We start from the raw sequence: 27,055 nt of genomic DNA on the forward strand, positions 1-27,055 counted from the left end.
CAGCTGAGATAGGCGCCAGCACCCCCCGCAATCCTTGTGAGGAATAAGCGGTCAAGAAAATGGATGGATGGATGGATATTGTCAGGTTAATCAAAGTGTCCACTTTTTCGGAACCCTTCTTTGTATTCGTGGAGGGTGGAGCCTGACACACTTCTTGCCATTGATTGGCTGAACTGTCAGCCTGCTTTCAAATTACAATAGAATAAATTGAATAGCAAGAAGTTTCTACACACTCCTCCGTGGAAACATTACACTGATCAGTATTTACCTAAACCGAACAGTATTGTTCTGATTTGTACTACTTGGTGAGAATATAAATTTGAGTACATGGCAAATGTCAGTCTAATTGATTTGGGTTGATTTTGTCATCAGCAGTGTTGCCGGTAACGCGTTACTTAACGCGTTACTCAAAAAAGTTGCTTTCTAAAGTAACTAATAGTCTAACGCGTTACTTTATTCTACAAAGTAGTCTGATTAAAGTTACTGTCCAGAGAATCAATGCGTTACTCCACATTTTCATGAAGAAGGCAAACTATCTCACTGTTGTAACAGTCACAAACAACTACTGCTAACTACAAAGATGAGGCAGAAGTCATTGATCACCACACTGAATTCAGCCATGGTCTGGTCATGAATGGTTTGCACATTCAAAACAAAACTGATGATACTTTTACTACTAGTTTTATTAACCAACAGGCACACAACACAACAAAAAAAGTGTGCATTATGGACCATAAAAGTGGTAAAAAAAATAATTTATTTCCATCCTCAACTGGTCCGTGAAGCATTATGGGATGAGGTCGTCTCCGCCCTCTCGCCAGGGGGAGTGACGTCAGACAAGTTACGTTTTCAGTAGGGGTGGAACAAAAAAACGATTCGACCGAACCATCGTTCGTCAAGGGGAGCTAAACGACCGTATCGGTTGCGAGTGAGGCTTTATGGTTTTCATAACAATAGCAAGAGTTCTGCGTCGTGCTCTACTTGTTTTGTTTACATTTCAGTAGCATCACCATTCAAGCTACTTCCGTGTTTCCGTGCTCGCGACACGGCGCGCGCGCGCGCAACGAGTGACAACATACAAATGGAGACAGTTAGCAGAAGCCGGTGCCGTACATCTCGGTATTTCCCATGGCTATCGAGTCCTCTCGGTGCACTTGTATGTCCCGGGCCGGCGTTGGTACTGCGCGCGAGCCAAAAAGAATAACTCCCGTGACGATCCAATGCATGGATTCAAACGACACAGGTATGTCCCACAGCCAACACACCATCTAAGCTAAAAGAAACACTGCAAGTATCTCATTTCTCAATTTGTGGCTCCCTGTCAATGTCTACAACTAGCATGAGCAGCAGATAGGAGAACTGAGACGTGCCCGCGATTACGACAGCCCAAAAAACAAAATATAAACAGTAGTGATTCTGTGGTCATCATCGTGTCTCAGATTAAAAAAACAAAAAAAAATGTCATACATTAACCAAAAATGAAAGTGATGACAAAAGAAAAAACAATTGTTAAATACAAAAATTGTTGATTAAAAAGGGAAATTAACTTTTGGAAACATTTTTGCATATATTAAGTGGTTAAAATGTGTTTGATAGATTTATTGTTCCATAAGGTGGCTTCATATTTCTTTTGGCTGGACGGTAGGTTTATTTCATGTCTTAAATTTATGTTTCTGAAATACTTCACAATGTGCAAATATTCTGTTTAATTGTGTTGGTGTCTGTCTAAAGGTTAAATATTTATATTTAACATTAAATTATCAACCTTTTGTTTTTCTGATCCTTATTTTGAAGAGAAAAAACAAACAAACCAAAAAACAATTATAACTGTCAATAACTACTAATAAATATTTAAACTGATACATGTGTACACACTGGAATAGCGGAACAAACAAACAATAGAGGAATTTAGGGGATTTTCATTTTCAACCTGGATAGATTTTTATTTTTTGTTTTATAAAAAGTATTTACGTTACAAGAAGTCAAGAGAGACTGCCTATTTTGTTTTTCATAAAAAAAAAACTTTATTTTCATGTTAAAAATGCACTTTCAATAAAGTATTTGGAACTCCGTTTCTACTGCATTATTTTTATGTTGAGATGGTGTTATCGGCAGCTGCTGAAAGTAACTAAAAAAGTAACTTTTAATCTAACTTAGTTATGTCACGGGAGTGGGGTGTTGAAGGCAGGACCCAAATGCAGGAGGCAACCAAAAAACAGGGCAAGGCAGGGATGCAGGTAAAAAAGGGGATTTAATTAACAAAAACTATAAACAAGGTACTATGAAAAAATTAACAAGATCAAAAAACAAACACAAGGCATGGCATGGCATGGAACACAGGGACAACAACAGGCACAACAGATACTATGACTCCACAAGAACCGAACGGAAAACAGGGGACTAAATACACACAGGCTAATGACAATGACTAGACACAGCTGGGTAAGACACAAGTGGCAGGGGAAGCTGATTGGTGGATACACTGGGAAGGGAAGAAACACTCAGGTGGACGTGGTTTGACATAACGGGACAAGGGAAGAAACAAGGAACACATGACAAACGACCAAAAGACAACAAAAACCCACCCCCACCAAACCAAAACATGACATAACCCCCCCCCTCAAGGGACGGCTCCCAGACGTCCAACATAAAAAGTCCAAAAACAAGGGCGGGCGGAAGGGGGCACGGAGGAGGGCACACGGCCCACCCATCCGTCCCAGACAAAAAGCAGTTCAGGAGGGCGTCCTCGACGCCCGACAAGAGAGTCCCAGCGGGGCCAGTCAGGAGGGCGTCCTCGACGCCCGACAAGGATCAGAGGTGGCGGCGGGATGTTCGCCGCCAGATGAGGAGCAGGAGGCGGCCGCTGGCCGGGCGCCGCCGGAACTGGTGCAGGCGATGGCGGCCGCTGGCCGAGCGCCGCCGGAACAGGTGCAGGCGATGGCGGCCGCTGGCCGGGCGCCGCCGGACGAGGAACAAGAGGTGGCGGCCGCAATCCATGCGCCGCCTGACGAGGAACACGAGGTGGCGGCCGCAATCCATGCGCCGCCTGACGAGGAACAGGAGGTGGCGGCCGCATTCCATGCGCCGCCTGACGAGGAACAGGAGGTAGCGGCCCAGGCGAAGCGGCCAGGGGCTGCGGCGGCAGCGGCCCAGGCGAAGCGGCCAGGGGCTGCGGCGGCAGCGGCCCAGGCGAAGCGGCCAGGGGCTGCGGCGGCAGCGGCCCAGGCGAAGCGGCCAGGGGCTGCGGCGGCAGCGGCACAGGCGAAGCGGCCAGGGGCTGCGGCGGCAGCGGCACAGGCGAAGCGGCCGGGGGCTGCGGCGGCAGCGGCACAGGCGAAGCGGCCGGGGGCTGCGGCGGCAGCGGCACAGGCGAAGCGGCCGGGGGCTGCGGCGGCAGCGGCACAGGCGAAGCGGCCGGGGGCTGCGGCGGCAGCGGCACAGGCGAAGCGGCCGGGGGCTGCGGCGGCAGCGGCACAGGCGAAGCGGCCGGGGGCTGCGGCGGCAGCGGCACAGGCGAAGCGGCCGGGGGCTGCGGCGGCAGCGGCACAGGCGAAGCGGCCGGGGGCTGCGGCGGCAGCGGCACAGGCGAAGCGGCCGGGGGCTGCGGCGGCAGCGGCACAGGCGAAGCGGCCGGGGGCTGCGGCGGCAGCGGCACAGGCGAAGCGGCCGGGGGCTGCGGCGGCAGCGGCACAGGCGAAGCGGCCGGGGGCTGCGGCGGCAGCGGCACAGGCGAAGCGGCCGGGGGCTGCGGCGGCAGCGGCACAGGCGAAGCGGCCGGGGGCTGCGGCGGCAGCGGCACAGGCGAAGCGGCCGGGGGCTGCGGCGGCAGCGGCACAGGCGAAGCAGCCAGGGGCTGCGGCGGCAGCAGACGAGGTTCGGGGTTCTGAGGCCAGTCCGACCCATCACTCCAGTCGCCACGGTCCAAAGCCATCAACTCTTTTATCTCTGCAATGACTCGGGCGATGTCTTCAAGCCTCTGCCAGGTCTCCAATTCCGCCATTGCCCCTGCTGGGTCCAGTTCTGGTGGAGTCATTCTGTCACGGGAGTGGGGTGTTGAAGGCAGGACCCAAATGCAGGAGGCAACCAAAAAACAGGGCAAGGCAGGGATGCAGGTAAAAAAGGGGATTTAATTAACAAAAACTATAAACAAGGTACTATGAAAAAATTAACAAGATCAAAAAACAAACACAAGGCATGGCATGGCATGGAACACAGGGACAACAACAGGCACAACAGATACTATGACTCCACAAGAACCGAACGGAAAACAGGGGACTAAATACACACAGGCTAATGACAATGACTAGACACAGCTGGGTAAGACACAAGTGGCAGGGGAAGCTGATTGGTGGATACACTGGGAAGGGAAGAAACACTCAGGTGGACGTGGTTTGACATAACGGGACAAGGGAAGAAACAAGGAACACATGACAAACGACCAAAAGACAACAAAAACCCACCCCCACCAAACCAAAACATGACAAGTTACTTTTCAAATCAAGTAATCAGTAACGCAATTTAGTTACTTTTAAAACCAAGTAATCAGTAAAGTAACTAAGTTACTTTTTCAAGGTAACTGTGGCAACACTGGTCATCAGCATCATGTGGTGAACACATGACAGCTGACATATTTCTGCCACTAAGAAACATATATTTGGTGGTTGTAGCTTACCAATCACAATACCAGTTACAAATCATTATTTCCTTTGCAGAACCATGATAAAAGCCCTGAACAAGCAATACCAATTTGTAGGGATGTTCGATACCACTTTTTTTCAGACCGATACCGTTACTCAGACCCTCAGTACTCACCGATACCGATACCAACTGCCGATACCAGTAGTCCATTTTGACAAATAAAAAAATCACTAAAAGATATTTTTAAACAAATATATTTCCTTTAATTTTGACAAAAAAAAAAAAACAGCACAGTCACTCTTCAATAGTCTTAACGCTCAAAATAAAACACAAAAATGCTCTTTTAGTTTCAGATTCACAATTTTGAAGTATTTTCAAACCGGTGAAGTACTGCTGCAAGCTAGCGCCAGTCACAGGCAAGGAGGACTCACTTAACGTCTTCCCCCTCTGCCATCGGTCGCTTCTACTCGTCTGCATCACGAGTACTCGAGTACTTGAAAAAAGGCTGGTATCGGTACTCGCTCATCCCTACCAATTTGTATACCACACCAACACATTTATATATATAAATTATTTGATATTGACAGGCGGATATTCACAGACTAGACAGATGCGTTAATTGGCTTGTGTTATAGATGTGTTATAGCTGCAAAGTCAAGACATGATGTATGCATGAAGGTTGCTGTAAAACCTTTCTGAAATAGACTAAGGTACTCTCAGACTACATTTATTTATAATCTCAATTACGAGAAGGTATGGATGTCACCCAAAAAAAGTAAAATGAAAAAAGGATATAGCAGTGACAACACCTCAGAGAGTCATAAATGGCATTCCACTGACAAAATGACAGTTATCCAAGAGATGTGGAAGATTTAGAGTATGAGGCCGAAGGGGAATATTTACAAAAGCGTTGTTTGTATGTTGATGGAAAATGAAGGGCAGAGAGGACATGATTTTGACAGTCAGTCAAACCATTGGAGAGGGAGGGAGGGAGAGAGAGAGAGAGAGAGAGAGAGAGAGAGAGAGAGAGAGAGAGAGAGAGAGAGAGAGAGAGAGAGAGAGAGAGAGAGAGAGAGAGAGAGAGAGAGAGAGAGAGAGAGAGAGAAAGACAGCGCGATCACGGGCCTCATGTACAAGAAAGACTTGCGTGGCTATCATACTGAAACATGGTGTATGGCCGAATACAGAACATTTTAGTACGCAAAGATTCAGATATATACATCTGTGCATACACATACTTCGAAGCGCATTCATTTTGTACATCTCGCATCAATGCCAAAATGTTGGTGTACCAGACCCCTGCCTCTCCACGCCTCTACATAAATATGCAAATTACAATAAACAGGGTCCGCCGGCAGGAATAATCACTCTGCATGATCAGATAATGACATTATCAAGCCATGAATCATCAATGAAAAAATGGGAGCGACACAAAATATGAGACGCTGGTATAGAAGTTTGAGGCCCAAAAAACTGTTATTTTTGGCATGTTGTCCTCTGGAGTCATCAGCCATGATGAAAATCTTGTGGGATATGGCAGACATGTACATGTTAAAGCGGGTGACTGTTGGTGTTCGCAATCGCCAACAATTATATAATTGAACACAACCGATACATCATTCATTTTCAAACATACATACATACTGTGTATACTGCACATATACTGTGCACAGGTTTGAAGCCTAAATCTCCTAAGTAAACATGGTAACGTGCAGCCAACTTGAATTCTTATGAATATTTTCCACAGTTTCAAACTTAAAGGCTCCAACTGGGACCAGAGATGCTTTTATGAATTCTACCAATCTACTACCAATGCAGTAGTATGCCCCAAGACTTATAAACAAACTTTGATGGTGTTCCCCTTTAAGACACGATGTAGGCCATGAGACCCATGGGCCTTTCAACATGTCTGTCTTGAGAGGCGATTGTATAACTTGTGTAGGTCTCTTGTGATACATGTTTGTCTCTTTGTTTTATTATTCAGCTGCACGAATGGACACTTCACACTGTCCGTGCAGATTCCACTAACCCTCGCTCCTAAATCAAGACGTCATCAGCGGTAAAAATCATTTCATGAGGGTTGTAACTAAGTAAAAGACCGTGTCACCTACCTGTAGGCGATCCCTCGAGCACCTCTCCAGTGTAGCGCGTCTCTTTGAATATGGGCCGGTTGTCATTCTGATCGATGACTGTGATGACGAGTATCACCGGTCCCTCAACGAGGTTTCCATTTAGGTCTGTGGTAGACACCTCCAGCTATGGGAAAAAAAAAAAAAAAAAAAAAAGACACTTTTATCACTGGTTCAATAAAATATCATTAAAAGTCACCTTTCTCCTGATAAACATGGCTGATGACTTTTTTTTTTTTCCAACCAAAAATCAATGTTTTATAATTCCTTGATTTATTCAACTCAACTTTATTTATAAAGCACTTTAAAACAAGCATTGCTGTATAAAAAGTGCTATACATAGAACAGAAATCGGCAGTAAAGATAAGTAAAATAAGAACAAAACAAACATTGTAAGTATGCAAGTAAAAGTGTTACAGTTACAGTGCTACATTGAGGTTTATTTATTAGTTTTGTACCTGGCACCATCAGGGCAGATAAAGTTGCTGATTTGCAATTATGTATGCCAGTTCCTGCAGGAAATAAGTCTGCTGCCGATAAATTTATAGCGTGTTTGGCTGCTGTGAGGACCCGCCTTGCAACATTCTTTTGTACTGGACCGTCCTTTTTCAACTCAGAAAAATTACAAGGATCAGATCAATTAAGTGAAAGATGGTGAGATTTGAATCATTGCTTTAGTGACCCCAAAACTGGATTATTGCAATGTTCTATGAACAGGTTTCCCTCCCAAAAGCTATCAAAGTCTGCATTTTATCCAGAATGAGGCAGCTCATGTTTCAAGTTGGCCATCAATGTCTGACCATATCACCCCTGGATTGGCCTTGCTTCAATTGTCCCTCAGATTTGAATGTGCTTTTGAAACCTATAGCATGGTCAACGGTCTAGAAACCATAGACAATAGTATGTGACTGAACGAGAGGATATGTATGTTTCTAGACGGCCTCTGCACTCTGGCGTCTAATTATCCCTCGTCAGAAATAATTTGATGAATAAACCTTTTCCTGCCCTGCGATTGGCTGGCAACCGGTCCAGGGTGTCCCCCACCTACTGTCCAAAGCCAGCTGAGATAGGCGCCAGCAACCCCCGCGATCCTTGTGAGGAATAAGCGGTCAAGAAAATGAATGAAAAATGAATAAACCTTTTCCTACCGAGAAAAGATATTGTGCATTGATTTTCTCTTGACATCAGGCAGCCCTGGATTTTTTTTTTTATATTTAGTGTGATCAAACAAAAACACTGTGTTGATTTTTGCATGTAGATGAGAGTACAATTAAGTCAGGTCAAGGCAAGTAAATTTTATTTGCATAGTCCTTAATCACAAAAGAGTCTCGAAGGGCTTCACAAGCCCACAATTGACAAAGATTAGTGACATCCCCTTATGTTGTTTATTTTTTTACTTTTTATTTGTCACTACTTCCCACTTAGAACAACAACAAAAAGTAACACCAATATAGAGGGGAAAAAAACAACAAGAATAGACAACACAAAAATCCCTGATCTCAATGCCATTACCCAATTAAAGTGCAGTTTATCCAAGTTTATCCGGCATTTGTGTACCGGTAATTTATTATTATCTTTTTTTTAAATAATTCTTTCAAAATGTTAAATTGATGATAACTGAAACGGTGCAGAGATGTGTGATCAAAGGAGGCAAAGCTTTAACTATATTGCCTACCTAAAATACGACAAGCTTATAATTCATCCCCGTACAAGCACACCCAGACACTTGCACCAACACAACTCATCAATAAAATGAAGGAAGACACAGTACACTTGATGACGAAAAGTTGACAAATACTAGAATGGAAAATCTATACCCAAACACAAAAAAATTACAAATATTTGATTATACGGAACATAAGACATCTGATCCAGAAAATGGCATTGATCCAGATAAATTTTTATGTAGTAACAACTATGACCTTGCCTGCGAGTACCACACTGATGAGCAATTCAATGTAAATGTAAGTAAGGATTTTCGTGCATTCTCAATCATACATTTTAATAGTAGAAGTCTATATAAAAACTTTACAGAAATTAAAAAATGCTTGAGTAAAATAAATAAATTCCAAATTATAGCCATATCAGAGACATGGCTTGATAATGAGAAAATAAGCGATATAGAAATGGAAGGATATGAATTGTTTACAATGAATAGGGAAAACAGAAGGGGAGGAGGAGTTGCAATATATGTTGATAAGGTTTTCAAATGTAGTAAAATTGAACATCTAACTACTACTGTGGATAATGTAATGGAATGTGTAACTATTGAAGTTCACATAAAAAATATATCAAACGTAATTATAAGTTGTATATATAGGACACCAGGATCATGTCTTGATACATTTAACGATAAGTTAACAGATATCCTTAGTTATACAAATGATAAAAAATTGCGAATATTGTGTGGTGATTTTAACATTGATTTATTAAATCCTAATGGACATCAGAAGACAACTGATTTTATAAATATGATGTATAGTAATAGTTTATTTCCTGTTATTATAAAACCTAGTAGAATAACAATCGATACAGCTACACTAATTGATAATATATTCACAAATAAAATTGACCTTAAAATAGAAAGTGGACTCCTTATTAACGATATAAGTGATCACCTCCCGATCTTTGCAATTTTTTATGATTATTTTGATAAAAAAATGAAGCCGACTACTTACACATTTGAAACTAGAGTAAGAACAACACGTTCCATGGCTGCCTTTAAGTTGGATTTAGAGAAACACAACTGGTCTGAGGTTTATTCAAATAACGATCCTGATATTGCATATAGTGAATTTCAGTCAACCATTATTTCTTTATATAATAAACATTGTCCATCAATTAAAATTACAAGAAAGTATAAAGGTCCAAATAAGACATGGATGACGAAGGGAATACAGAATGCATGCAAAAAGAAAAATAATTTATATAAAAGATTTATTAAATTGAGAACTGTGGAAGCTGAAACAAAGTACAAGATCTATAAAAATAAATTAGCAAATATTATTCGAATAAGAAAGAAAGATTATTACCATGAATTATTAGAACAGAATAAAAGCAATACACAAGAAATATGGAAAACACTAAATCATGTAATTAAAAAAAGTTCTAAAAAAACAAATTTTCCACAATATTTTATAAAAGATAACGATATGGTAATTGATGAAATTTCTGACATAGCTAATAATTTTAATGAATATCTAGTTAACGTGGGCAGTAACTTGGCAAACAAAATCCCAGAGCCAAGAAACAAACGTGAAATAGATAAGAACATTGTAAATAATTCATCCACAATGTTTCTTAATGATGTTAATGATATAGAAGTATTAAATGTTGTGAAAACATTAAAAAATAAAAAGTCTACTGACTGTCTTAACATTGATATGACATTAGTTAAAAGTATTATGAAATATATTGTACAACCTTTTACATATATTTGTAATTTATCATTTAAAACTGGTATATTTCCATCAAAAATGAAGATAGCCAAAGTCATTCCTGTTCATAAAAGTGGAGAAAGACACATGTTTAATAACTACAGACCAATATCATTGTTGCCACAGTTCTCAAAAATTCTAGAAAAATTATTTTCATATAGATTGGATAATTTTATTGAGAAACATAAGCTCTTAAGTGAAACCCAATATGGGTTTAGAGAAAAACGGACCACCTCAATGGCAGTCATGGAGCTTGTAGAAGCAATATCTACCGAAATAGATAATAAAAAATTTACTGTTGGGATTTTTATGGATTTAAAAAAAGCTTTTGATACTATAGATCATTCTATATTAATGAATAAATTAAATAAATATGGAATAAGAGGTTTAGCTTATAAGTGGATGAAAAGTTATTTGGAAAATAGATATCAGTATGTGCAGTTTAATAATGTACAATCAGAACACATGAAGATCACTCATGGAGTTCCCCAAGGGTCTGTGCTTGGCCCTAAATTATTTATACTGTACATAAATGATATTTGCTATGTCTCAAAAATATTGAAAAGTGTCTTATTTGCTGATGATACAACTTTCTATTGTTCAGGAGAAAACCTGAAGCAGCTTCTGACTACTGTGGAGTATGAATTGAATATAATAAAAAAATGGTTTGATGTAAATAAATTATCATTGAATTTAAATAAAACCAAGTTCATAGTTTTTGGCACTAGACAAATTACTCATCAAGTTAAAATTATGGTGAATTCAATTGAAATAGAAAGGGTGAATGAAAATAAATTCCTTGGAGTTATTATCGATGATAAATTATGTTGGAAGCCACACATAGAAACTGTTAAAAGGAAAATGTCAAAAATCATAGGGATACTCTATAAAAGTAAGGATGTTTTAAACATGAAATCATTATATATATTATATAGTTCACTATTATTACCATATTTGACCTATTGTGTGGAATTATGGGGAATGGCATATAAAACAAATACTAACACCGTTTTCAAATTGCAAAAGAAAGCTATAAGAATTATTAATGGATCAAAATATACAGAACCAACACATCCACTATTTATTAAATTAAATGCAATGAAATTTTATGACTTGGTGGATTTTAAAATAGCACAAATAATGTATAAAGTTTATAACAATTTACTCTGCCACAGTACTCAGAAGTTATTTGAAATTAGACACAGTCCTTATGATATAAGGGGTACAAGTGTGTACAAAAAACCCAAAACAAGAACAAATATTAAGCAAAGGTGTGTATCTGTAAAAGGTGTTGATCTGTGGAATCATTTGGAAATTGCTCTGAAAAATTGTGACTCAATGCTGGAGTTTAAAAAAATGTTTAAAAGTAAAGTTCAAAAAAATTATCTATGTCAGACCAGAATATGAAAAATGTACATGTGAGTATGTGTAAATGATCTAGATAGGTATTATGGTATATGTTTAGTAAATTTATGTATATATGTTTTTGGTAAATGTGAATATGTTAAGTGCACTTGTGTATATGTGTGTATATGTATGTATGTATATGTATATATGTATATATATATATATATATAACTTGGATTATATATATCATTTATTATTATTATTTTTTTTTTTATATATATATTTTTTTTAATAATTAGTAAATTAAAATTGTATTAATAATGAAATAAGTTTAAATATATTGAGTAAAAGGGGTAGGACTAGATAAGTTTTTAACTTCTTCCTACTCCCTTTTGAACATGTAAGTTATGATTGATTGAATGATTATTTTATTGGGATTTTCTTCTCTTTTGATTGTTGTTGTTTTCTGTTTTATTTCTGCTGTTCATTTGTTTATATGTTCAAAAAAATAATAAAAGGAAAAGGAAAAGGATAACTGCTTTTGATGGGTTACAAAAAATACAAATATACAGTAATGACAAAATATTTTTTTGCCATTTTAGTTCTGTTGTCTGTGTTAAATTGAGTTGCTTTTTAAATCCAATAATGCCAATGAGTCATTATTAAATTGGTAAATTCAGAACAGTCCATTTCAGAGCATGTCACTTATGTTAAATAGCTGCAGCAGATCATGCCTAGGTCATACTCTTCTCTGTTGAAGGGCAGTGGCTTCGGCTCCGGTAGCCATGTGCTAATATTGTGAATGCGAAATGACACGGCCATGGCGAGTAGAACCAGTGTGGTACAACAATTTACAATAACAATTTGAGCCTTTTACACATTTGAGAACTAACTAACATTTAAATATGTGGAAAAGGGGCATAATGTTTTACCGTAAAAATGTAGCATAATCTTACTATAGAGACTATTTTGTCGTGTTAGTTGTGAGTGGTTATTTTGCCATAACCGGCGTCTCTTCTACGAGCGTTACTTTGCCATGAATATCTAACTGGTCAACCAGAGGAGCGATAAATAAAATGTTGTCTTGGCGTTGAATTCTGTGATTGCTTGTAGACATGAGGCGGTTTTTTTCACCACTGGAACTTTTGGAGAACTTTTAAGTTTACCTTGGTAAAATTCAGTTTGGGCGTTTTTCCCACCAACAACAATTACCAGGGGGCATACAGTACTATTGCAGCAGCAGGGTCTTGATGAGCCAGACAGGAACTTTGAGGGGGTGGGCTGCAATGACCACAGCTGATTGGTCAAATTTGGGAGCGTTGTTTTTCCATCGGCTGGACTTAATCAAACTCATTTAAATTAATTACTGAGAACTCGAAGACGCTGTGGATACACAATTCTAAATTCCCTGGTGAACTTTTACAACCAAAAACTCCCTTTACCCAGAACTCAAAGTTCCTGGTCTTGTTGGTGGAAAACCAGCTAATTACTGCTCAAGCGGTTATAAATAACACAAATGTGCACATTTAGGCCACTGCACTGTCGCAACGTGTACGCCGTCTCGTCGAGACCACTTAGCAGACGGTGAGCATCACAAAGTCACGTCAAGGTGGCGGGTTGCCAGTCACTGAAAAATAATCACAGCAGATTTTATCTTGGCCAAACAATACGCAACCACTTCAGTATTATCCAACCACGGTTTGCTTTTATTTTATTTTTTTGGTCATATGAAGTGAATCTAATCACGAGTGTTCCAGCAATGATCGGTTGAAGCTTTTGTTCCCTTTTACACCGAATAACACATTCTGTTTTCATCCCCTCCTCACAACCAAGCAACCTCCACACAACAAATGTAGTTCCCACTATAGCCATTAAAAAATACTCCGGTAATATGCAAGAAGATATGATATGGCACATCTCTAATTGAAAGGATAGGAAGGAGGGCTAAATCAAAATAAAATGTTAAAAAAAAGTACATCATTCATGTTTGCACAGTCATGTCACACAGCGTTGTGACCGATCCATTCTTTAGGTTTAAATGAGTTACAAATCCAGCTCAGAACAGGCTTAGAGTAACAAAAAAGTGCTTCAAAATGTTATTGGTACATGTCCTTCAAAAATAAAATTAATCCACTGTCTTCTCAAAGACGAGGACGGCGGAAGTAGAAAAAGACTGGGATGCTCATTTGTGCAGCCAGAAACAGAGCAGGGGGGAAAAAAAAAGGAGCAGCTTCTTGAATTTCTGTGGGTGTGACAAACGTTTACCAGAGGCGGTGCCACTAACCCGAGGGGGCGGGGTGAAGTGCACTTTCATGCGTCAAAAGCGGATAGTTAGACCACACATTACACTAGACTTGTCTTGCACTGGCCACAAAAATAGGGCCCCAGAAAACCTAAAGTGCCATCTTATTTAGGGGTGTCCAAACTACGTTCCATCCACTTTTCAGCGGCCCGTAGCATATATTAAAAATGGCATTTGATATGGCCTACAGGTAAAAAAAAAAAAAAAAAAGATGGACAGAGTGAGAGGAGAGGCTGTCAAAAAATAGGTGCAACTGCTATGAATAGATTGGTTTATATACTGTAAAGCTTTTCTAAATATGCAAAGCTACAAATAAACTATTTACGACTAAAATTACACAATTACTCTTCAAAACACTGTGGCGAATAAATATAATTCAATTTTAGAAGCAAAAATAGTTTCCTTTCTGCTGTGTCAACGTCTGATTTTTGAACAAGTCGCACTAATGATCCTCAAGCAAGTCTTAAACATGGTCATCGACTACAGTTTGCCCTTGTTTTGGCTCTGAATTTTGAGATGGGATTTGGCAAATGTTTAGTGCAGGGATGGATCTAATCTAGTGCAATAAATGTGTTATGTGCTGAAGGGTTGGATCCCAAAGCGCAGACACAAATAAGGTTTTAACTATTTATTCACATAACTTGACTAAACTAAAAACAACGAGAATGCATCGAGTATCACGAGGCGCCAAGCCCCCTGGGGCTGCGGAGAAGCACAGAGGAACAGAGAGTAATAATCCGGCAAAACACGCGATTCTCAGATAGTTTATATCGACAGTGAATCGATCTCATTGGTTGTGGCAAAACATGTGGGCACCAGCACTGACCTGGGACTATCTGACTGGCTGTTGACCCGGTAACGCGATTAAAGATTCTTGACACCACATAACATCACATAGCATCAAACCAGCCGAAACCTGATGCTGGTTACATCAGTACAAAACAGACACTTGACTTCAACTTAACAGGTCATGGACTCAAACTTGACCCAGGCGTGAATGAGACAAGACCCCAAACAAACCTCCTGCATGACTCGAGGCATGACAAAATGTTCATGGGCCACCTCAAAATCTTGAAAAATACAAAACTATTTGCCTTATCACCTTTAACATAAAGCTGCTAATGTAGCAGTTTATCAAATCAACCAGTACATATAAACAATATATAATTATGTACTTGGAACTTTAAAGTGGCCCTTCCATCCTTCTGTTTCTCTGCATATGGCCTTCAAACTGTTTAGGATATGTGAGCTTAGTTCAAATATTAATACATTAGTTCCGTATGGGCCTAAATTAATATTCATTATTTGCATGACTCTTCGTAATTTAATAAGCAGCATTTTAAAAAGGAATACATTTCAATGGCTAATAAGCTTTTTCTAAACCACTGAAAATTATGTTCTTTATGACCAAATATGTGTGCAAAAAGATTGCTGATATCATTATTATATATGTCTTTTTTGATACAGTACACCACTCTGATTGGCTCATAGATGTTGAAATCTTTCGAATTATGCCTCACCTGCTCTGAAAAATCAACACACATTACTGCCATGTTGGCATATCAACTGTACACTATATTAACGTTTATAGTGTTACGTGTGTTTTGTGTGCACAGAATAACTACAACAGAGCAAAAAAATAAATAAATGCAATGCATTCCAATGGGTTACAATTACAATTACCTGTGGAGGAAAATGGGTTTAAGACTTCTCTTAGAATGATCATTTTGCAGTTGGAAATCCAGACTTTGTGACCTTACTTAAATGTTGCGCCATACCGGTGTAATTTTCTTCAGGTGATAAGAATTTGAAATATTGAGAAATTGACACTGGGGATTTGATGACATAATCCGTAACATCATACGTCATCGTTTGTTACAATTAAACCTCACTGGTAAACACTACCTGGACAGTTTTTATTTTATTGTTCTTTTCTTTTTTTCCATTTCAAGCTGTGTCACTTACACTGAGCGCAATAAAAAAAAAAAAAGGCAATACAATTGCTATTATTCCATAGCACCAATCACAAATATATTGTTCAGTAATTATTAACAATATCATCAAAAAATTGGCCCCACAAATTTCCTTGAATTATTGTGCTATATTTTTTAAGCTACTATCCATTTTCCGAACCGGTCGCGGGGGTGCTCGAGCTTGTCGCAGCTGTTTTCGGGCAGTAGGCGGGGTACACCCAGAACTGGTTGCCAGCCAACCGCAGGGCACACTTAGAAAACACCCATTTACACTCACAATTGTTTTAAGTGTACGGATAAATGTGTGAAACGGACACTGCTTCTATATAATGCAAGGGCTCTGCAAATAGTTAACAGGTGCAGTTTTGTCTAAGAATTCTTCTTTTAAAAGGCAAGGGAAAACACTTTGTACAGAAGATACACACTTTGCATTACTCCTAATCTTCATCAGGGGATAGTATCTTGGACAGTGCTACAATATGGACGTAAGAATCACTGCCTTTAATAATTATAATTGTGTGTGCTGATGATTAAATATACTACTACATGCAGTATCATGGTACATACACCAGTAATACTGTTGATGTGCTAACTGATCCAGTATTCACCATATCAAAGCTATCACATAAATGTGTTTCACAAGTTAAAGAAACACGCATAAACAATATCCACTTACCAAAACGACCATTGAAAACTCAGCTCTAAGCTCTAACTGACACAAAGAGAAATGAGCACATTTCTCAGCTGTTGATCGTTTTAAATCTGCTTCCATTTAGTTACAGATAGATTTTAGAGTGCTGTTACTAGTCCACAAATCACTAAGTGGTTTAGGCCTGGAGTACCTCACTGATGGGTTTAAAGGCAATAAACCAAGTACGACTGTTATACAAGTAGATCGATTGGCTCAGGCCAGCTAATTGTGCCCTGAGTACAAACTAAACTGTAGACTTGATGCTGAAGTGTAATTTACAGACTAACAGTTTCTATTAACTTCAAAGACAAATCTACTGGTGTATTTGCAGTTTTCAAATACCCAGTCCACTCAGTAACCCATTATTGCACATATTTTCTACATTCAATATATACGCTATAGAATATGAATATTTGCACATTCAAAATATCTTACCAATGTGGCAATGTTGTGCATGGTAAGCTGTGCCGTATCTTACTGTTGACTTTTTGCAAGTGACGTCACAACCTTCTTGGGAAGGCCCCCTCCGGCACAACGGACGGCAAAATAACCACTTGCATCCATTGAAACCCTTGAAACTTGTAAAGTGTATAGTCTTGTATCTATTTTTTATTTTTTTTTGTCAATTATCTTCTGGTCATATTTGCTGTGCGGTAGCTTGTACTAATAGACAAGGGTGTAAACCAACCTTGGCTTTTTATCACGTACCTGCTGATGAAGATAGAAGATGGTGAAAGGACTGGCACCCCTCAAAGTATTCACAAATTTGCAGCGATCATTTTTACAGGGTTAGTAGATCACTGCTCATATTTTACTAGCAAACATATACTAACAAAGATGGTAACAGAGGTGTCGAATTATAAGGTGTTTCAAATCATATTAACGAGCCAGATAGTTAGCATCCGTTCCAACTGCACATACACAGACTTTGTTTATAGTTCCATATGAGTTCAATATAGGACGGAATGTTTAAAAAAAACAAACTTCAGTTACATAATGAACATGTTTTACCTTTGCCATTACACGTTTTACCTTTGCCATTACAAGGTATCTTGTCACCCCGGTATGAGCGTAGTATCTCATTCCGGAGACACAACCAGCGACAAAAAAACTGGTACACGTCCAGGCTTTTTAAGCTTTCAAATCATCTCCAGTGTAAGGGGATACTCAACCCAACTCAACTTTATTTATAAAGCGCTTTAAGAACAGGCACTGCTGTATACAAAGTGCTGTACATAATACATAAATATCGGTTGTGCAGTAAAGAATAAGGTAACAAAACAAGAACAAAGCAAACATTTTGAAGTGCGTATACAAGTTTACATCAGTAAATTAATAAGAAATAGGCGAGTGAATAAATAAATAAATAAATGCATCAATAAGTAAACTAAACACCAAATTCATACACACCAAAAAACACCAGGAACAAGTCTCATGGTGCGCCAAAAGCCAAAGAATACAGATGTGTTTTAAGACGTGTTTTAAAAGAGGATAAAGAGGGGGATTGCCTAACATTTAGTGGAAGGTCGTTCCAAAGGAAGGGACCGGCAACAGCAAAGGCTCGATCTCCTCTAAGCCTCCGCTTAGCCCTCGGTACCTCCAATTGAGTCTGGTCTGCTGACCTGAGGTACCGGGCAGGTGCGTAGGTGTGCAAGAACTCAGCGAGATAAGGTGGGGCAAGACCATTTAGAGATTTGAAAACAAACAGAAGAATATTAAAGTGGACTCTAAATTTCACGGGCAGCCAGTGAAGAGAGGCCAGGATAGGGGTTATGTGCTCCCTCTTACAGGCACCAGTAAGTTGTTGACTACATGATATAGGTCGTGCAGCCAGTGTGAATTCCGGCAAAGCCTGCAATTTTAGTAAATCAGTGAACACAGGGTCCGTTTCCAAAGTGGTGATCTCCATCTTCTGATGGCCACAGTATTTTGGATTTTATAGACATTAAGCTTTATCCTCCCTATAGATGTTTACTATAAAGAAAAGCTTAACATGGCTTCATGTTAGAAAAATATGGCCAATCACCTCCACAATTCACATGCAGATCTCTACTTACGCCAACATCAATCTCTGAAAATATATAAAATATATATTACATAGTGAATGTCTATGGGAGGAAATAGCTTAATGCCCAAAAAATCCCAAATATGAGTCAATTGCTTTAATATTTTCAGAGGTTGAAGTGGACATAAGTAGAGATGTGCATCTGAATTTTGGTGGTGATTGCATGTAGTTTTTTTTTTAACATTAAGTGGTGTCAATCTTTTTTACACGCGCATTAAGCATTAGACTGTCCCAAATATGTATGCTCTATGAGCCCCAACTAAATGTGCCACTTCTACTGACAGGCACACTCCAGCCAATCTTGTAGATTTCATGCCTAGATGGGCAATAATAACTTTGAATTAGTATAATATCAGTCCCGAAGTCACTCTGTGTTCTGGCCACTTCAATTCAATAATCATTTACAACCGGCGTCCGCACTGGTGAAGTCACGCGATCATTGACGTAGGTGCAAATGATCAATGGCACATACCTCTTGTGTAAAATGTGCTTTATGTTTTGATGTGGAATTATTAGTTGGGAGTCCTTTGCTATGTTTTGCCAAAAAATATGCTCCTCGTACATGAACAAATTGAACAATTAATAGATAGATAGATAGATAGGAGGAACATTTAAAAAAAAAAAAGATTATCTCCATTTTTTTTATACTATTCATTTAGATTACATTAATTATAGTTTCCTCTTATTATTATTATTTTTTTATTTCCCTTCCTTTGGGGTTTTAATGATAGAAACTTACATTCCTATATTAGAGGTTAGCTGAAAAGTCAACTAGGCAACAACAGAGTATGTGAGGAAGATACTTCTCTTGCATTGCACCTCTTGCAATCAGTTATGCATGACATCACACATACACTTACACTGTCCCACTGCACACTCTATATCTCTCTCGCATTATCAATGTGGAACCAAAAGCAAAAGGCAAAATGGTGCAGACATACGCAGGCACACGCGCACACACGACTGAAGTAAGTGTACATATTAGACATGGTGTGCATAGTATTTCAATTATCATTCTGTCCCAGTTGCATCTATAGGAGATGTGTTGAATTTAAACAAGGCCAAAAAGGATGGAAAAATGAGGCCAACATCAGCATGCAGAGAATCTGACCTAGGGCATAAATAATCATAAGACTGTCCTACAGGGTGAAAAGTGATGATCTGTTGAACTGCATATCCTGACTTGAAGCAGTGTATTGAATGTTCATGAAATGTACTGTAGATACAGTATTTCATAGGAGTGTCCATTGTATTTAATCAACATCAACCTTTTTGACGCATACCTTATTCGACTAGTTCACTCGAGTCAACTACTGTATAACGATAGAAGCATACTTGATCTGTTAAAACAATATGGAAAAATACTTGCATTTTCATTCTAAATATACATAAAGCCATGCCTTAGGAACTGTCATATTTCCCTCTGTTGAGTATTACAAATAATCTAGAATACTACAATGAAATAGAAACAGATTTGCAAACACTGGGGGCCGAATCCACTTTGTGTGGCTTTTGCGCTGCACTAACCGGTATAAATGAAGCAATCCGGGAGTGTCAAATCCACAAAGAACGTTCAGAAGGTCATATGAGTCACTAACTGTGGAGCCAGGCAAAATGCATCTCCTCAGGGTTGCCAACTCCCCAGTAAGGAGAATAGCAAAAAAAAAGCAGACTGGTTGGCTGTCCTAAAAGTCCCTAGAAGTCACTGAAAGATGTCATTTTGAAAATTGGATACTTGCATGTAATTGTAATCTGTCATGTCTGGGGTCACGCCAGGGTTAAGTTTGAGTTGTTAAATTGGGTTCATGACCGTGAGGTCAAGTGTCTGTTATGTACTGATGTAACAAGTGTCCATTTTGAACATGATGTAACTAGCATCTAGTATCAACTGTTTTTAGGCTACGTGATGTTATGTGATGTCAAGGGTTATGTGATGTCAGGAATCTTTAATCCCTTACCTGGTCAACAGCCAATCAGATAATTCCTTGTCAGTCCTGTTAACCACATGTTTAGCCACAACCAATCAGTTCGATTCCTTGTCTATATAAGCCTCCTGAGTAGTGTGTGTCTTCGTTGGATTATTACTTCTGTTACCACTGTGCTCTGTGCAACTCTCTGTTTCTCGTCTAGTCAAGTTTGTTCCACTCCTCTTGATGTAAATAAATAGTTAAAATCATATTTGTGTCTGCGCTTTGGGATACAACCTCTAGGCTCATGACATAATGGACATTGTAGGACAGAGGACTAATGCCATGGGAGAGGCAAAATATGAGTAAAAAACAATATTCTTAGAACTACAAATGAGATTTCTTCCGTTGTTGTTTATTATTATTATTATTATTATTATTATTTTGCCTTTGAAATAGGCCATCACTTCTTAAAATAGCTTAAAAACTTAAATGCTTTGTCGACCAGAAAAAGTCGCTGATGGAGGAATGCTGCACTCCTTGCTCTGGTGGTATTTGTGCATATTTAAATAAGGTAATATGCATTTATTTGGTGCCAAAATTGCTCACCTGTATGCAAATGAGATTTGCAAATGAGATGGCCTTAACCACTCAGAAGCTCTAGAAAAGGTTGACTTCTCCAGATCGTGTCCTAAATGGACTGCACTGCACTGTCATTGACTCGTTTTCCATTTCACTTTGGTTCATCTCCCACCGAGGCATTGAAGAAGCAACCCTCTCCTCTTTTTGCTGTGGAGAACTCAATGAGGCTTTGTCTCCCAGTCGTTTTCTTAAGATCCCTGTGAAACCTCAGCGGCAGCTCCGAGGTGTGTATTACTCATCACCTCCCAAAAACTCCTGTGGCTCGGCCATTATCAGCAGTTGGTGTTCCACCCTGCAGAACTCTACTTCTGCTGCTTAGAAACGAGGAGAAAGAGCTCACCTTTACTTTTTACTTCTCACTTCCCTGCTTTGGACACAAGAAGGAATAATTGATTTTTCTTTATGGTGCAACTCCAGGAAAGTGAATGATTACTATTAATACAGTGTACCTTTTTGATGAGTATGTATTGTAAATTAATGTTTTTGTTTTATTATTTTTTCTTTCTCAGCAAGGTACTTTATAAAAAGGAAAAATAAAACACCACAAAGAACTGCTATTGAACAGTTAATAACACGGGGTGCAATTCCCTCATTAGGGTCATGGAAGACTTTGGACAAGATTTGGACCCGGCAATTACAGGAAACCAAATAAACAGCCATTCACATTTACCTATACACTAATGGGCAATTTACAGTCTTCAATTAACCTACCATTCATGTTTGTGCATCCACACAGGGGCATACCCTAGATCCAAACTCGGGACCGGACAGATGTGCTAACCAGTACTGTATGCTGTATAATTATTAGATGTTAAACATCAACATCAGGGTTTCCACAGTGTTTTATAAGCCTGTCTTTTCTTGCCCGTCACTGGCTAAGATTAAGCATCAAACCAACCCAGACCCAACACCCCAGATCTAATTTTGTTCCCAGTCCATCCCTGACTATCAGGCTTACCAAGTTTTCGGAGGGAAACCCTGAACATGATCCATGTGAAACCTTGCTGATGTTCCTCTTAGCTTACAACTGTATGTTTCCACAGCATTCACAATGTCTTCAACAACACTACAGCAATGTTTTACATTGAAATGTATAACAATTAAGTAATGTGCCGACGAGATAAAGAGAAATTAACAATCAAATTAAAAACAGTAAATACAGTGTGCCTTCTTGCACAATATTAATTATGTGCCATTGGAACCTCGAAACGCTGTATGACCGTCGTAAACCAAAATGAGATATACATAATGAGACCTGGTGCTATGAAGATGAAATACAAGCTGTTTGTGTAATCTGTGTCTTCTCAGCCAGTTCTAAATCTTTAATTGGAAAAGTGTATGCCTCTGTGATCTCATTTATACTTTTAAAGCTTGTGTTTATCGTTTAAAAACCCGTTTAAATGTCAGAAAGAATATTACAGCGATGGTAAATTATGTAAAGATCTTCATGTGCTCATTAGCAAAAGATTGCTTCTTAAGATTGATTGTTTTGTGCACGGATGTCTTTCTCGAGCCTTATCGCAGAGATCCTTATCTAAAATCATTCATTCATCACAGCAGAAAAGACGCCAACGGACTGTCAACGCAGATAAAAATATCAATTCTTGGGATGGGGTGGAGGTTGAATAAAAGACTAAGAAGTACATAAGAATTAAAAAGATAGAAAAAGCAGGGCTCTTTCATTCAGCTGGCAAGATAAAAATAAAAATAATCCCTCTTGTAAGGGTATTGGAATTGACACCAAGTCTTCCCCTGGTGTATCATGGCACCAAGCTATCTCTATTAAGGCACAGAATCATCTTTTTGTCTGGCACTGATAGGATTGCTGAGTGGGATGGTGAAAACCTGGCTCTTAATCTGCAATGTTCTCTATAGCAGTCAAGTTTTACTTATCTGAAAAGCTATATTAATTCTACATGGGGTTGATTTATGTAATGTTTGTAAATGTCATAAAGGTAAAAAATAAATTAAAAGTAGCCTACATCATTACTACAGATTTTTTTGTGCCAAGAAAATTCCAAATGTTTTAAGGCATTTTTGATGTTGGTGAATCCGAAAATGACATTGATTTTTCCGTCTTAGCTCTAGTTTTTGAGATATTTTCGTTTTTCAAACTACATATCCTCACGAGAGTCCCGGGTGTGCTGGAGCCTATCCCACCCGACTACGAGCAGTTGGCAAGGTGCATGCTGAACTGGGTGCCAGCCAATCACAGGGCACACAGACAAACAACCATTCACAGTCACAATTACACCACAGCAAAAATTGGGCAATATCAGGAGACAACACATTTTTGTAATGCAAAAGCACTGATACCACTCAACTTTAATTTTCTGAGACAACTTTGACTATTAACCATTGAAGCAGATGATACGGTGAGGGCCTGCATAGCTCAAAGTGATGGCCTGCTCAAAAGCATAGATGCATAACCTCGCAGTAGGTGAACAGGCTGTTTTTGCAAGTTACTGTTTAATCATGTTATCTGGTTGGTTGCTGCACAGCAGTGTGTCTGTAGGAGGTTTGAAGAGGGTGGGACTGTGGGAGGGTGACAGCCACCAGGGTTTGATGATCTTGACCACAAGCAAAGATTAAATTAATGTGAAGACGCGTTGGCAAACATCTGAAGAGCAACGTGAAGCACATTTACACAGAGTCAATGCGAAGTGGGAATATATTTATACAGTTGTTATGGTCAAGAATAAACAAGTAAGCTATTTTGAAAAGCATTTTATGTTCTATGGCTGATCTATTCAGCAAGAGTAAAAGCCAATGATCCAACACCATGTTACAGCATGACAACATTTTTTAAATAAAGTCTATCGGTGTGTGTTTTTTTTTAAGTGGTTTTCATACACAAGTTGACTCAATGTGCTTCAATTCTATTGCAATGATGGTTTCTACAGGTCTGTTTGCACTGGGACCTTGTGATATACAGTACACACTAACAGTGGCACGAGTAATGTGTATGTGTCTTTTATCTATTGCCCACATAGAGGGACTAAATGCACACTGGGCCCATTTCCCTGTGTGCAGGGCAGCGTATCGTGCACTCTAAAGCCCAGGAAATTATGGTCCAGTCAAGCAGAAACCAGGAGAAGGATTTGGACAAACGTTTGCAATTGCAGCAACCACAAATAGAGAGGGCATTCAATTGGTATGCATAACAGCTGTCAATTATTTTAATTGATGTGTAATCCTAAAATTGAAACGGTGTCAACGCCGAATGAACTAAAGCTCTCTATTAAAATATTATTAAACAAGTATTAATAAAAAGTAAGCCACGTGAAAGAAATATGCATTTTCTATACCACTTATCCTGTTGAGGGTCACATGGAGCTGGAGCCATTTTTCAGTGGCCCGCGACATATGCTAAAAATGGCATTTCAAACAAAAATGTTTGGAGATAGTCAAAGTAAGAAGGGAGGGTATCGAAAAACAGGTGCCATTAAAGGTTAATTTAGTTAACTAAAACTAATGAAAAAACTAAAACTAAAATTAAAAAAACACTATTGTTATTGAAATAAAATAAAAACAAAAATGCTTTTTAAAAAATGAAAACTAACTGAAACTACATTTTATGTTTACAAAACTAACAAAAAGTAACTCTAATTATAGCAAACATGTCCTTCGTTTTTGTCTTTGGTACTTACCAGTAATTTAATGCATGATCCTTTGGGGACGATTTTAAATGTGATTTTTAGTAGATTTATTTTGATATAAACCGGAATAATGACGATTGAAAGTATGTCACACAGAAGTGACGTCATCTAGCAGCAGCCAATAGAAAAGCACCTACAGATGACGTTGCTCCCATGGTGTTTTTTAAATATTGCGCACAAGTAATACACATTTAAAAAAACAAAACAAACTAATACTAATACTGAAACTAACAAACTAAACTAAAACTACTTTTTTTAAGAGCTAAACTAATAAAAACTAACAGAACCACCCTGAAAACTAATAAAAACTAACTAAAATGAAGAATTCCAAAACTATAATAACCCTACTGCCATATTACAAATAAATTGGTTTATATACTGTAGCATTTTTTTAAATATGGAAAAGCACAAATATTTATTATAATTAATAATATTTATTATTTATTATTATATAATTATAATATATATTATAATTATATGTACAATTTCTAGGACTAAACACAATTTCTCTTCATAACATTATGTGGCCTTGAGTCCTTCTGATTTTCTGTATGTGGCCGTCAAATGCAAAAGTTTGGACACCCCTGGTGTAAAGCCGACTTTCAAATAGTCCATTTGTGTGCTCTTTGTAATCATGTAATTCAGTCAGCTGTCAACGTGAATTAAAAAGGACTATATTACTTAAAGTAAAATATTTATTTGCAAGCAATAGTCAATTAAAATATTCATTTTACCTCAGTGTCGAGCGTCGGCACATCAGAGCTGTAAACATCGCCTTTATTTTCATACACGGTTAAAAAAAAAAACCAAAAAAAAAACTGTCATCTGTGAGGTGTAAGTGATGTTTTGTTTTAATATAGTTCATGTAGCACCTGACATGCATTAAACATTCAGATTTCTCTCAAAACTTTTCTTTTCTTGGATTTATCCATGCTCTACCTACTGGGAGTCAAATATCTCAACAAAATTTGGTGTCAGGTGTCACACTTTGGTGGTTGCGATGCATAATTAGGACAACAAATACTAAATAAAACAAAAATGTTTTACTTAAATGTTACGAGCACACCATGATCTTCAAATTTATAATAATCTAGAATAAATTTTTTTGCATTTTACATATGCATTGTTATATATATTTTAATAAGAATCCTGTGGACAATTGTTGAGAATTAGCTCTCGTGCTAAAATACTGAAAGCAATGCATCTGGGTTGTCCAACTTAGATTAGGTCACTGTAATTTTTGATCAAAAAGAAAGAACAGTAACTAAAATACAATTTATTAAGAGGCCCAATTCTCAGTTGATCTACTTTTGGTCAAATATACCCATTCATATGCCAAACAGTAAAGGCAAGTTGTAACCCTTCCATTTATTGCGACATGCAATATATTATTCATATTTTATAGGCAATAAAACACTCAAGGTTGCACTCTATAAAGTCAAAAATACAATTATGTAAAACTGATTAGAGTCAGAGTGACACCTGTTGATAAGTAATAAGTACAGTCTGAACATACAAATCTAACTAGCTGAGGGGAGAGCCTTTTAGATCTGCTGTCAAAGGGCATCAAATGTGGGAATGGCACTTGCTTGAATTTTTTGACACTTTCATGCATTCTCTCTTTCTCTCTCTCTCTCTCTCTCTCTGAATATAAAAGTGCTTCACCAAGTGATTTTGTGTGTGGATATATATATATATATATATATATATATATATATATATATATATATATATATATATATATATATATATATATATATATATATATATATATATATATATATATGTATATATATATATATATATATATATATATATATATATATATATACAGTGGTACCTCTACTTACGAAAATTAATTGGTTCTGGAAGAAAGTTCTTAAGTAAAAAAATTTGTAAGTAGAGACGCATTTTCCATGTAAATGCCCTAATCCGTTCCAAGCCTCCCAAATTTCAGACATAAATGTTTTATAAAGCATAAAAATGCATCAAAACTTGAAACAAATACATGTTACAATTAGATTATTGCACAATAAATGCGAGTTGTGGATAATGTAAATAACAAAGAATAGAGTAAAGAATAAAAATGATGGTCATTTACCTTTTTAACTGCTCTCCTCATCGTTTTTTTGCCCTCTGGTTCATGTTCTCCTCCCTCAGAAGTGTTTTTTTTTTTTGCCTGGTGTTTTGTAAAGAACTGATCCATGGATGTTTTTTGTTTGTTTGTTTGTTTTTTTTGTTTTGTATCTACAAATTTCTTTCGTA

The 27,055-nt window shown here is 38.2% G+C and overlaps 1 protein-coding gene across 1 annotated transcript in view; it reads right to left on the reverse strand.

The window, feature by feature from the left end:
• The window catches only part of cdh13 (cadherin 13, H-cadherin (heart)), a 511,818-nt gene that overhangs the window by 223,640 nt on the left and 261,123 nt on the right, over window positions 1-27,055 (reverse strand). Inside the window, exon 7 of the mRNA XM_077515574.1 lies at window positions 6,750-6,894. Coding sequence (XP_077371700.1) covers window positions 6,750-6,894 — 145 coding nt within the window. The remainder of the gene's footprint in view (window positions 1-6,749; window positions 6,895-27,055) is intronic.

Source organism: Festucalex cinctus, chromosome 3 (assembly GCF_051991245.1).
Source record: "Festucalex cinctus isolate MCC-2025b chromosome 3, RoL_Fcin_1.0, whole genome shotgun sequence".
In the NCBI taxonomy this organism is placed as follows: domain Eukaryota; kingdom Metazoa; phylum Chordata; class Actinopteri; order Syngnathiformes; family Syngnathidae; genus Festucalex; species Festucalex cinctus.